This window comes from Hyperolius riggenbachi, chromosome 10 (assembly GCF_040937935.1).
Source record: "Hyperolius riggenbachi isolate aHypRig1 chromosome 10, aHypRig1.pri, whole genome shotgun sequence".
In the NCBI taxonomy this organism is placed as follows: Eukaryota; Metazoa; Chordata; class Amphibia; order Anura; family Hyperoliidae; genus Hyperolius; species Hyperolius riggenbachi.
In genome coordinates this window covers 261345215-261359453 of record NC_090655.1, presented here as the reverse complement: position 1 = coordinate 261359453, position 14239 = coordinate 261345215, and the positions used below count along the sequence as shown (strand labels likewise).

The 14239-nt window shown below is 44.1% G+C and overlaps 1 protein-coding gene across 1 annotated transcript in view; it reads right to left on the bottom strand.

The window, feature by feature from the left end:
- Positions 1-13229, bottom strand: part of LOC137537142 (zinc finger protein 271-like) — a 30556-nt gene extending 17327 nt beyond the window's left edge. The window contains exon 1 of the mRNA XM_068259270.1: positions 13106-13229. Within this exon, the coding sequence (XP_068115371.1) occupies positions 13106-13229 (124 nt within the window). The remainder of the gene's footprint in view (positions 1-13105) is intronic.
- Positions 13230-14239: the final 1010 nt, after the last annotated feature.

Genomic DNA, 14239 nt, shown 5'->3' with positions numbered 1-14239 from the left:
ATCGCTGCACAAATCGATTTTGTGAGTGTATTTCCTATACCTTCCATTGAGGCGGAATCGCCTCAAAAAAAAAGGTACAGGCACTGTTTTGCTGAGTGGATTGGAAACGAACCGTTTAGATGTGAACTCTCACGTAAGGAATCATTGCACAAGCACTTTTAGGGCAATTTTGAAAATCGCCTGCGATTGAAAAAAGGGCAAAAACGCCCTTAGTGTGGACGAGCCCTCATTGCTTTACACTGACCCCTAGTGACATCTGGCCATAAATACACATTACAGCAGTACTAATTGGAAGTAGGAAAATGTAACAAATAAATAAAAAAAAAAGCCTAAATAAATTTACCTGGAGCAAGCTTCTAAATAAATTGGCTGCTAAACGGTCAAAGGAAGTAGTTTTCTGTGAACCCCATCAAGAAACTACATACAGTGGGTTGCAAAAGTATTCGGCCCTCTTGAAGTTTTCAACATTTTGTCACATTACTGCCACAAACATGCATCAATTTTATTGGAATTCCACGTGAAAGACCAATACAAAGTGGTGTACATGTGAGAAGTGGATCGAAAATCATACATGATTCCAAACATTTTTTACAGATAAATAACTGCAAAGTGGGGTGTGCGTAATTATTCGGCCCCCCGAGTCAATACTTTGAAGAACCACCTTTTGCTGCAATTACAGCTGCCAGTCTTTTTAGGGCATGTCTCTACCAGCTTTGCACATCTAGAAACTGAAATCCTTGCCCATTCTTCTTTGCAAAACATCTCCAGCTCAGTCAGATTAGATGGACAGCGTTTGTGAACAGCAGTTTTCAGATCTTGCCACAGATTCTCGATTGGATTTAGATCTGGACTTTGACTGGGCCATTCTAACACATAGATATGTTTTGTTTTAAACCATTCCATTGTTGCCCTGGCTTTATGTTTAGGGTCATTCTCCTGCTGGAAGGTGAACCTCTGCCCCAGTCTCAAGTCTTTTGCAGTCTCCAAGAGGTTTTCTTCCAAGTTTACCCTGTGTTTGGCTCCATCCATCTTCCCATCAACTCTGACCAGCTTCCCTGTCCCTGCTGAAGAGATGCACCCCCATAGCATGATGCTGCCACCACCATATTTGACAGTGGGGATGGTGAATTCAGAGTGATGTGCAGTGTTAGTTTTCTGCCACACATAGCGTTTTGCATTTTGGCCAAAAAGTTCCATTTTGGTCTCATCTGACCAGAGCACCTTCTTCCACATGGTTGCTGTGTCCCCCACATAGCTTGTGGCAAACTGAAAACGGGACTTCTTATGCTTTCTGTTAACAATGCCTTTCTTCTTGCCACTATAAAGGACAACTTTGTACAGTGCATGACTAATAATTGTCCTATGGACAGAGTCTCCCACCTGAGCTGTAGATCTCTGCAGCTCGTCCAGAGTCACCATGCGCCTCTTGACTGCATTTCTGATCAGCGCTCTCCTTGTTCGGCCTGTGAGTTTAGGTGGATGGCCTTGTCTTGGTAGGTGTCCAGTTGTGCCATACTCCTTCCATTTCTGAATGATCACTTGAACAGTGCTCCGTGGGATGTTCAAGGCTTTGGAAATCTTTTTGTAGCCTAAGCCTGTTTTAAATTTCTCAATAACTTGATCCCTGACCTGTCTTGTGTGTTCTTTGGACTTCACAGTGTTGTTGCTTCCAAATTTTCTCTTAGAAAACCTCTGAAGCCCTCACAGAGCTGCTGTATTTGTACTGACATTAGATTACACACAGGTGCACACTATTTAGTCATTAGCACTCATCAGGCAATGTCTATAGGCAACTGACTGCACTCAGATCAAAGGCGGCCGAATAATTATGCACACACCACTTTGCAGTTTTTTATTTGTAAAAAATGTTTGGAATCATGTATGATTTTCGTTCCACTTCTCATGTGTACACCACTTTGGGCTTGATTCACAAAGCGGTGCTAACCTACTTAGCACGTCTAAAGTCTTTAGACGTGCTAACCAGGGTACTAAGTAGGTTAGCACCGGATTTCTCAATTGATTAACGTGTGTGTGTGTGTGTGTGTGTGTGTGTGTGTGTGTGTGTGTGTGTGTGTGTGTGTGTGTGTGTGTGTGTGTGTGTGTGTGTGTGTGTGTGTGTGTGTGTGTGTGTGTGTGTGTGTGTGTGTGTGTGTGTGTGTGTGTGTGTGTGTGTGTGTGTGTGTGTGTGTGTGTGTGTGTGTGTGTGTGTCCACTCATTCAAGTGAATGGAAAAAATGTAAAAGGCTGCCATTCTCACAGTAATCAAGCCAGAGTCCCCACACTTGGCACAGTTGGTCACTTGGTGACCGAGGTTACAAATCCAGGAAAAGTGGGCGGAGCATAAAACTGCCGATTAAATTTCAGACATTCATTTTAAATGGAAAAATGTAAACTGCAGCCATTCTTACACTGTTAATCACAGGATTTTCAAACTTGGCAAACTTGGTCACTGGGTGAAGGAGATTAATATTCAGGAAAGTGGGTGGAGCCTACAACAGCCAATCAAAAGTTACCTATTGATTTTCAAGGGTAATATTAAAACTGCTGCCATTCTTACACTGTTAATGGCAGAGGCTTCAAACTTGCTACAGTTGGTCATTGGGTGACTGGGGTCCAAATTTACTAAAGGGGTGGGGCCACAAACAGCCAATCAGATTTCCTTGGTGGATAAACTGCTTCCATTCATACATTTTTGATGCCAGGAACCTGAAAGCTCACAAACTTGGTCTTTGAGTGACTGTGGGTCAAGGTTACAAAAAGTGGGAGGAGCCAAAAATAACATTCACTAGGAAAATATAAACTGCAGCCATTCTTACACTGTTAATGGCAGGGTTCTCAAACTTTACACAATTGGTCACTGGGTGAATGGGATGAATATTCAAGAGAGTGGGTGGAGCCTACAACAGCCAATTAAAATTCACCTGTTGATTTTCAAAGGGAATATTTACATTGCTGCCATTCTTACACTGTTAATAGCAGGTGCTTCAAACCTGGTACTGTTAGTCACTGGGTGACGGGTTCAAATTCAGAAAGGGGGCGGAGCCACAAACAGCCAATCAGATTTGTTTAATTTCAATGGGAATATACAAATTATTGATACCAAAAGCCCAAAGCTCATAAACTTGGTCATTGAGTGACTGTATGTTAAGGTTAGAAAAAGTGGGTGGAGCCAACAACTACATTTTATTCCAAGGGAAAATATAAACTGCAGCCATTCTTACACTGTTAATGGCAGGGTTCTCAAACTTGACACAGTGAGCCACTGGGTGACTGGAATTAATATTCAGAAATGTGGGTGGTGCCAACAACAGCCAATCAAATTTCACCTATTGATTTTAAAGGGGAATATTTACATTGCTACCATTCTTACACTGTTAATGGCAGAGGCCTCTTACCTGATAGGTGACCGGGGTCCAAATTCACTAAAGGGGCGGAGCCACAAACAGCTAATCAGATTTGTTAGATTGATTTCAGCAATTCTGTTATTGGCAGGGTTCTCAAACGTGACACAGTTGGTCAATGGATGACTGGGATTAATATTCAGGAAAGTGGGTGGAACCTACAACAGCCAATCAAAATTCACCTATTGATTTTTAAGGGAAATCTTAAAAACTGCTGCCACTCTTACACTAATAATGGCAGAAGCCTCAAACCAGCTACAGTCGTTCATGAAATGGCTGGGGTTCAAACCCACTAAAGGGGTGGAGCCACAAACAGCCAATCAGATTACTTTACTGGATAAACTGCTTCCATTCACACAATTTTGATGGCAGAACCCCAAAAGTTTAAAACTTGGTCACTGGGTGACTGGGATTAATATTCAGAAAAGTGGGTGGAGCCTAAAAGAAAATCAAAATTAACCTGTTGATTTTCAAGGGGAATATTTAAATTGCTGCCATTCTTACACTATTAATGGCACAAGCCTCAAACCTGGTACAGTTGGTCATTGGGTCACTGGGGTTCAAATTCAGAAAAGGGGTGGAGCTACAAACAGCCAATCAGATTTGTTTCATCTCACTGGTAAATTACAAATTATTGCTGCCAAGGACCCCACAGGTCACAAACTTGGTCATTGAGTGACTGTGTCAAGGTTACAAAAAGTGGGCGGAGCCAAAAACAAATTTCACTAGGAAAATATAAACTGCAGCCATTCTTACACTGTTAATGGCAGGGTTCTCAAACTTTGCCCAGATGATCACTGGGTGACTGAGATTAATATTATGGGAAGTGGGTGGAGCCTTTAATAGCCAATTAAAATTTCATTTTTGCTCTGTTAATAACAGATGCCTCAAACCTGCTACAGTTGGTCATTGGGTGACTGGGGTTCAAATTCCGGAGAGGGGCAGAGCCACAAACAGCCAATCTGATTTGTTTAATTTCTATGGGAATATACAAATTATTGATGACAAAGACCCCAAAGCTCAAAAACTTGGTCATTGAGTATTTGTGTGTTAAGCTGGGCATACACGGACAGGAGGGAGGCCCAACCTGTCCAATACCCCGCCGGATCGATACTGCGCTCGATACCGGCGGGAGAACAATGGGAAGAAACGACCGGCTGATTAGCAGACGCCTGCGAGGACGATCGGGGATCGATCCGCGCACACACGCGGACGAACGGTGACATGCCGGCATCGAGCCGCTGGCTCGACACCAGCGCATAATCTCACCATGTATGCCCAGCATAAGGGTTAGAAAAAGTGGCCAGAGCTAACACCAGCCAAATACATACCCGGGCAATGCCAATTCATCAGCTATTATTCATAAAAGTGGATATAGCTTACAAAAGCCAATCAAAATTCATCTGTTGGTTTTCAAGGGAATTATTTCATTACTGCCATTCTTGCACTGTTAACTACACTAGCCCCAAACTGGGTACAGTTATTTATTGGGTGACTGGGGTTCAAATTCAGAAAAGGGGTGGAGACGCTAACAGCCCATCAGATTTGTTTCATTCCAATACAAATTATTGATGCCAAAAACTGCAAAGCTCACAAATTTGGTCATTGAGTAATTAAGTTATTGTCTGTTACTGTTACAAAAAGTGGGCACAGCCAACACCAGCCAAATACATACCCAGGCAATGCCGGGTCATCAGTGGGCGGAGACAAATACAAATTTCACAGGGAAAATGTAAACTGCAGCCATTCTTACACTGTTGCTGGCAGGGTTCTAAAACTTTGCACAGTTGTTCACTGGGTGACTGGGATTAATATTCATAAAAGAGGGTGGAGCCTACAAAAGCCAATCCAAATTCGTGTATTGCTTTTCAAGGGGAATATTCAATTGCTGCCATTCTTGCACTGTTAAGGACACAAGCTTAAAACCTGGTACAGTTGGTCATTGGGTGACTGGGGTTCAAAATCAGAAAAGAGGGTGGAGCCACAGCCAATCAGATTTGTTTCATTTTAATGAAAATTATTGATGCCAAACAATGCAAAGCTCACAAACTAGGTCGTTGAGTCATTGTGTGTTAGGGTTAGAAAAGTGGGCAGAGCCAACACCAGCCAAATACATTCCCGGGCAACGCTGGGCAATCAGCTAGTATATATATATTTTACATAGGACATATATATATTTTACATAGGACAGCTCAGGAATACCTCTTCAGTTGTTTTCCCCGTTTGGAGGAAGCCTGTGTGGACTTCCCTGTATACATTGGGCAGAAGGGATCAGTGTAGGGGCGCACTTATTTCCCTCCTTGAGACTTGTCTCCTTCCCAGCTTTAGACAGGATGCTATTAGCATAAGATTTAAATATTAAATGAGGAAGATTATATATATATATATATATATATATATATATATATATATATATATATATAGTACAGCTCAGGAATACCTCTTCAGTTGTATTTCCTGTTTGGATGAAGCCTGTGCGGACCTCCCTGTATACGTTGGGCAGAAGGGATCTGCATGGGGGCGCACTTATTTCCACATGCCAGAAGTTCTCGCGGAAGACCGCCTACTTGTCATGTGATGGCGTCCCACTTAGCTTTTGTCTTCCAGCCTGCCGATTTCAGCATTAACCAGTGACAGGTAACACAAACTGCGGCTACAGCTGGTAACGGACATTAGGTGACTGCTTACTGGACAGTGAGCTCATGCAAGTATACAGTGGGATGCGAAAGTTTGGGCAACCTTGTTAATCGTCATGATTTTCCTGTATAAATCGTTGGTTGTTACGATAAAAAATGTCAGTTAAATATATCATATAGGAGACACACACAGTGATGTTTCATAAGTGAAATTAAGTTTATTGGATTCACAGAAAGTGCACAATAATTGTTTAAACAAAAATAGGCAGGTGGATAAATTTGGGCACCGTTGTCATTTTTTTTATTCCAAAACCTTTAGAACTAATTATTGGAACTCAAATTGGCTTGGTAAGCTCAGACCTACATACACAGATGAATCCAATTATGAGAAATATGTAAAAAAAGGGGAAACCGAGAGCCCAATATAGTGTAGTAATTATTATAACAATGATATAAATGAAAGAGTACAATAGGTATACTCACAAACCAGGGTTACCTCCAGGCAACCACTGTATAGGCAGGTGAGGAGATTTTCCTGTCCCCACTCAGGATTAAAAAGTCGCACTCTGTAGATAGGAAAAAAGGGGTAATCCCCCTCCACCAGGGTGGATGATAATGCAAAGCAGGAGGAACAGAGGCGCCAAAAGGATAAGATCACAATCTTAAAAACGTTTTGATAAAAATTGCTTGGGGGGCAGTGGTGGGCTTACCCCCTATAAGCAGACACTGAAAAATGTCTATTTCAGAAATAGATTATTTTATTGGTACACTCCAATGGGGCTGCAACGCGTTTCGCAGGCGTAGACCCGCTTCCTCAGGCAATACAAGTAGGAGTACACAACTGGAGACAAAGGTAGACAATAGTGTATGTAAGTACCTGATACAGTTAAAAGAGGGGATAATAACAGGTATATACAAATTGGAACATGTCACATAATCACACACAAACTAAGAAAATATCTTGTGTAGTAGTCGAGCAATTTTATCCGTGGGTATTGGCTATATAACTATAATGAATAGTATCGGAAAGTATTGTTAGAAGAAGTAGGAAGGAGGGGGGGGGGTTGTTAAGTTGGGAGGGGGGGGGGATGAGACCAAGTGGGGGCGGGGGGAGATTTAGGGAAGAAATGTGTCCTAGGGGAAAAAAGTGGGGGGAGGGGAGAAGAAAAAGTAGGAGGGGATAGGGATAAGAAAAAAAAGCCTATGACAGCCGATCGCCGTAATTGGCCTCCTGTGGGGAGGGAGGGAGCGAGGGAGGGAAGGGATTTAAAGGAAGAGGGTTTTTTTTTAAAAAAGCGGCAACACAAATATTTATTAAAAAAAATAAACATGGGGGGAGCGATCAGACCCCACCAACAGAGAACTCTGTTGGTGGGGAGAAAAGGGGGGGGGGAAATCACTCGTGTGCTATGTTGTGCGGCCCTGCAGCTTGGCCTTAAAGCTGCAGTGGCCTTTTAAACTAAAAATTGCCTGGTCACTAGGGGGGTTTAGCCCTGCAGTCCTCAAGAGGTTAAGGGGGCCACTTTTTTAATTTTCTCTGAAGAGTAGCAACATGGCGATTAAAAAGGTTGCCCACACTTTCGCATCCCACTGTATATGCTTTCTTGACATCTGCGCTGAGGTGTGTGTGAGGGGGGGGGGGGGGAATATAGGAGGAGATCTCTCTGCGTGAGTATATTGGTCTGAAGTTGATGAGGAGGAGTTCTATGTCAGGGGAGCAGCATTTGGTCAGAATTATAGTGCCTGGGGACAACGCGGAGCTGATGTAGAAGCAGATGCTGCCTCCTCTCTCCTTCCCAGATAACATAGTCTCTCTGTCAGCACAGCAGAGGCTGAAGTTCAGTAGATTTATTGAGTTATCTGGGATGTTATTGTTGAGCCAGGGGCTGAGTGAAGCAGAGGATGGGGGAGTGGTTGGTCCTGTACTTGGAGATGAGTGACAGGAGCTCATTGAGCTTACCTGGGAGGGATCGGACGTTTGCTAGGAAGATGGATGGGATGGCCGGAGGATGGATAGTCTAATGAGAGCCCCTGCAAGTCTGCCTCTGTGGCGCTCTCTGCCTGTGAATCAGCTCCAGTGAGGAGGTGGATGTGGCCCCAGATGGACTTCTTTAGGGCCCTGGCATCAGAGAGCGCAGCTGATCGGTGTTCCCAGCAGAAGTGCGGTGAGGGGGAGAAGGGGGTGCGCAGGTGGGGGCTCCGTATAATGGAGGTGGGAGTCTGGCCATGCGTTCCTTGGGAACATAGTACATAATTGGAGAAGAGCATGGCCTAGCAGACTATGTAGGGAGACAGATACGTATGCAGGCAGGAAACAGTCGATTGATATTGAATAATCAGTAATCACAAGATGGGGAATAAAGCAATCATGAATGGATTTACAACTCAGAAGCCAATAGGCACATAAGCTCTTGTGCCATAAACTCCACCCCTTAGCATAGACCACATCCCCTCATGTCACGCCCCCTTTTTCTTATTAAATAAAACCACACAAGGTAATGAAGATATTACCAAAGACAATACCAATAATGTGCAGATATTACCAACTACATGTAGGATTTACCAAATATAGGCTGATTGTAATGCCTGCGGGGTATACTTTCTGACCACGTACACTATAGGAAGGAAACACTCGGCACTCAGTATGTATTGCTGGTGGTGGGGGCCTCTCCCTGCATCTGTTTTATATTGGACAAAGTTCTTCACCTCAATTTTCAAAGGCACCCGTACCTGGGTACTTGACACTAAGCTAGAAAACGTGCAGCCGGTTATGTGCAACGGAAAACAACTGTCAATATACTGTACTGAAAGGCAGACCGGGTACTTGTCATTCAATCCGCTTTATTCACAGTCTTCATGCCACAATGGATACAAAAACATCATACACAGTCGGTACATCAAACCTGTGCTGGCGATGGTGCTGGGGTGTGCAAGGCACTGGTGACCAGGGCAGTAATTGGACGGCACTACAGTCGTTTCACACCGGTCTGGTGCTTGTTCACGTGCGTGTGTCCAATGGAGACAGAGCAACAAGGCTAAGTAGCTAGATAATAGAAGAGGCTACACAGGTTGCCCAGAACAACGGTAGCTCTGGGCTTCCGATATCGCTACAAATAAGACCTAATGATAGCGCAGTGCAATGCTGCACTGCCTATGGTCTGAGTAACAAGACAAACAATGGACAGACTGACTGTTGCCCAGGGCGGCTGCCGTCTGAGCCTCTGGCTAAGTAACAAGACAGATAAGAGAAAGACAGACAAAATACTTGCAAGACTAAACGCTGCCCTAGTGATAGCAAGCATTCATACAGATACAAGGCAGGACTACAGATTGGAGAGTAACTAATAGCAACCGCAGCTTATAGTTACGTCCTCAAAAGCAGAGCAAGCAGGTAACTACCAGTCACCAGCAAGCATCCACACAGGCAAGAACAAGACTACAGGAAAAAACGTAACTAATAGCAACCGCAGCTTATATCTACGTTCCTAAAACTAGAGTAGCAGGTATACTACCAATCACTAACGTGGTGATGGCAGAATCCAAGACAGTGGACAGTGGACTTTCCTGACCCTCCGTGGATTCAGCGAACATCCACCGGGCATGAAAACAAGGCAAAAAACAATAATACAAAAAATAACAAACAGCTCAACTAACGGATTAATATATATTCGCAGATCTGCATATATACTTATCAAGAAACTAGCTAAAGCACAAATAATAAAGTCGCATTGAACTACAATAACAGATCTATAACAGAGTGACAAGGTGCCCAGCAGACCAGCGCACTGATTGCTATGTCGGGCCGGGTCTGAAATGGGAGGCAGACTTTTATGTGGACATCAGCCAATGGATGCAGACATGCAAATTCCCATACAGCTGAATGGTAATCACTCAATCCTGAGCTAGCCTGACTACAAGCTGCCAGCTGCAAGACTCTCACAATAAATACATGCAATACTATGCAACAACATGCATGTAAGAAATCCAGGGCTATCTGGCTGCAGTTCAACTGCAGCAAGCAATAGGAGGAATCCTGACAGCATCCTGAACTGCTCTGAACTGCAGAGTGATTGCAAATGACAATAAGACTTATTGTGAATGCGCAACCAAATGCATGCAGATAAGTCAGAACTGCCTGGTTGCAGTCCCACTGCAACTGACAGAACATGCAACAGGAGAGATCATGACACTGATATTACCAACAACAAGCAAATAATAGAAATCACAAGGACATTCTATTAAACTCCCTAGCGGTAAGCCCAAGCGGAGCGCAGGGTGGGAGAAATTAGCTGGGATCAGTACTCTCGAGCTCAGCTCGGGCTTGCAAATTACCTGCTTTCCCAGTGTTTTCGGAGTCCCACGCACGATCAGCACTGCGCAGGGGAAGTCCAGGCTCTCTCTCTGGGTGCCTTGAACATTCTTGGGCCGTCGAGATCCCCATAGCCCCACTCTTCTTCTGAGGACCCGGCAGCCAATCAGATGAGCGAAGCGGCGTGATGTCATGGGGGAGATGCGGGAAATTTAAAAATTTGAATGCTGATTGGCCCTAATTCTGCATTGTATTGGATAAAAATGTGTCAAATACATTTGTATCCAATGCATTGTAGCCATTTGGTTCCTTGCTGCTTCCGAGCAAGTGCTGTGATGTTTGTGATCTGCCTGATCTGACCTGATTTGGATTACCTGTGTACTGATTTTTGTATAGATATTGACTACTCTCTTTACCTGCTGCCTGTACAAACCTCGGCTTGGATTATGACTATTCTGTTTGCCTACTGCTTGAACCGATCTCTGCCTGGATTACGACTATTCTCTTTGCATGCCGCCTCTGCCTGATTTTGATTATCCTCTTTGCCTGCTGCCTGTACCAACCTCGGCTTGGATTACGACTATTCTGTTTGCCTACTGCCTGAACCGATCTCTGCCTGGATTACGACTATTCTCTTTGCCTGCCGCCTCTGCCTGGATATGATTACTCTCTGCCTGTCACCTCCCTGTCATCTGCTATGGCGTCAGCCCCAAGGCGTGTCACACCGGAAGCACTGAAAGCATTCGAGGTCAGCAATCCTAATCTGCAGTCGCTGGTGGACTCGAGTGACAGTGACGCACCTGGGGATCTGTCATCTGACTCAGGAAGCTAGAGCAACGGTGACTCCATCACCACCAACACCAAGGTTAGTGATGTATGGGTTTGGTGCCCAATTGACACAACTCAGGCTCTACCTCCGCCCCCACGTTTCCCTTTTACTGGACAAGATCATTGCTACCCTCTTCTTTGGCACGGTAATGTCTAAATACCGTTTTGGACTTATCATGAAATATCTGCACTTTTCAGACAATTCCACCTTAGACGAGTCCACCCACCCTGTGCAAAAGCTGACAAAAAAATTGGGAGGTTTATCAGCTGGTAGTGGAAAACTTCCAAAACACTTATATACCCCAGAGGGACATACATGTTGATGAAAGCCTGATGGCCTACAAGGGGAGACTATCCTGGATACAGTATCAGTATCGCCGACCCGGCGATGATGTTCTACCCCTCAAGCAACAAAAAAAAATTATTAAAAAATATTTCGACATCTGCTGGTACAGAGTCTTAGGAATGCATACATTCTGTACAAACAGCGCAGTGACAGGCAAGAAGGCATGCATATTTTATTTGGAAGGTTTGCGAATGCATCTGCATGAGGTATAAGACCTCATCAGCAGATGTCAGAGTTTGGCGCCGTGCATCCTACATCGTCAATCCCGAGCGACTCACTGGACGTCACTTTATGGAGTATATACCTCCCACTCCAAAAAAAACTGTACCAACCAGGATGTGTGTTGTATGCTGCAGCAAGACTGATAGCAAAGGCAAGAAAGTCCGTAAAGAATCCCGATTGTGCTGCCTGGATTGTAATGTCGCCCTCTGTGCCATTCCTTGTTCTAAAGTATACCACATGCGAGAGGTGTACTAGGTACATACTGTACTGCATGTACATACATACTGTATATATAATCTGCTGCCTGATTTGTACAGTTTTGCTATTTTTTCAGTTTATTGATAAATTTAATAATTTCAACAAATTTGTGTTCCAGTCTTTTATTTATATGCAGATTGTCTACCAGGCCTTTATTCTGATATATTATGGCGAGTTATGACTCAATTACTTAAGAATTGGTTAATGAGTTATGAATTACGAATTGGAGGTCTAAAATTCTTGAAAAAAAATGTACCGCTTTTGACTCATTATTCCGTACAGAAATGCACCGCCAGGGAGGGTAAAAAAAATTCTGCTAGTTTCTATTCACAGACGGGTAGTAATAAGTAGATTCTAGTGATAGGAAGGTGGTGGTAGGGAATATACAATAATACAATACAATAACATGTCTATAGCGCTTTTCTCCCATAGGACTCAAAGCGCTTAGGCTCTCTCAGATTCATATGGATGGTCAATAAATTTGCAGACCAATCAAAATCAGCTGTAATAGCATTTGATTGGGCCAATTTCAATCTGTTGTTGGAGGAGAGCTAAATGACCTGGGGGTACCCCGTATGCAGTAGTTTTTCACCAAACAGTGATTGTTTCAGCTGAAAAAAAAAATCAAACCAGTTATGCCCCATATTTGGTAGCCCCCATGTCGGTAGCCAGATGTTCTCTATATTAGGTTGCCCCCCCATGTAGGTAGCCAGATGTACCCCATATTTGGTAGCCCCCATGTCGGTAGCCAGATGTTCCCTATATTAGGTAGCCCGATTTACCCCATATTAGGTAGCCCCCAATATAGGTAACCAGATGGATCCATATTAGTTAGGCCCCATATAGGTAGTCAGATGTGTCACATATTTGGTAGCCACCCTCATATACTGTAGGCAGCCAGATATGCCCCATATTATGTAGCCCTCCAATATAGGTACTCAGATGTGCCCTATTGGGTAGCATGGGTTGGGTAGTTGTATGGCAGTTATTTCAAGGGGGATGATCAGGATAGTGACAGGTGTACTGTGACCTCCTCTGTAACAAAGTATGTCCACCCCGACCTCTGCTCTGCTCAATATATAACAACAATCACACAATTAATTACCTCTTCCATCTGTGCTTTCCCTCCACCTCCTCCAACTTCTCCTCCTGCTGTTACGCCTCTTCCTGTCTTTGGTTTTTTTTATCGCCAGGCTGTGCGTTCCACCTGGGAGAGGTGAGGTCGCCATCTTGTGGTGAATATGCTAACTGCAGTCTCTGTGAAATCCTCTCCACTCAGCCATCTAAAACTATTAGTATCGCAATGTTTCTCTTTTATTGAACAACATCTTAAATCTGTAGGTGCATCTCATTTCATAATGGTTATTAATTATTATTAGTCCCTAGACAGTTGCTGGAGATGTAGTATGGACGTGTCACCATACTTACAGAAAGTTACACTTTCTTACACCAGGAAGAGGCAGAATTACTGGAGAAGTTGTCTGGACTGGGATGTCCATTTTAAAGGGAACCCGAGTTGAGCATCAAACACGGAGCTCTTCTCCCTTCACTGCATATCAGCTATATGGTGGATGATAATGATGATCAGTGAACAGGACAGACAACCTGGGTGATGTGTACAATTCAGAGAAGCTCTCCAGTCAGAGCCAGGCTGCCCCTGTGACTTTCCTCCCTTCTTCCACTCTCCCTCCCTGACCCTGATCACTCTAATCCCTCATTCATATCCTCTTGTACATGCCCCCCCCCTCCCCCCAACAGCACAGCCTAAAAAAGGCTGGTGAGGCAAATATGCTCCCTTCTCCTCCCTCGCTCTCTGTCCTCCTCTTGTTCATTCGGCATTCCTGTCCTCTCTCTACACTTCCCTTCTCTATCACTCTTTCTGTTCTATTACTATCATTATTACCACAGGGCTTTTACATCCTGTGCACTCCCCCCCCCCCCACACACACACACACACACACCCCAGCTCTCTCACTCTTTTTCCTCCATTTTTTTTTCATTTCCACACCTCTCTTCTATCCCCCTCCCCCCCATTTCCTTCCAGGTCTGAGCCAAGGCAGAGATTTAGGAGGCACCAGTCTCAGGACAAAGCCCACCCCTTTATAAAGTGCCCCTCCTTCCCTTTGCCATTTTGCAGTGCAAGTCACAACACTGGAATCTCTTTTCTCCCCATCACATGATTCCCTCTAGCGGCCCTCCAGCTTTCCTCCAATCTTTTGCCCTCTCTCTTCTTCTTACC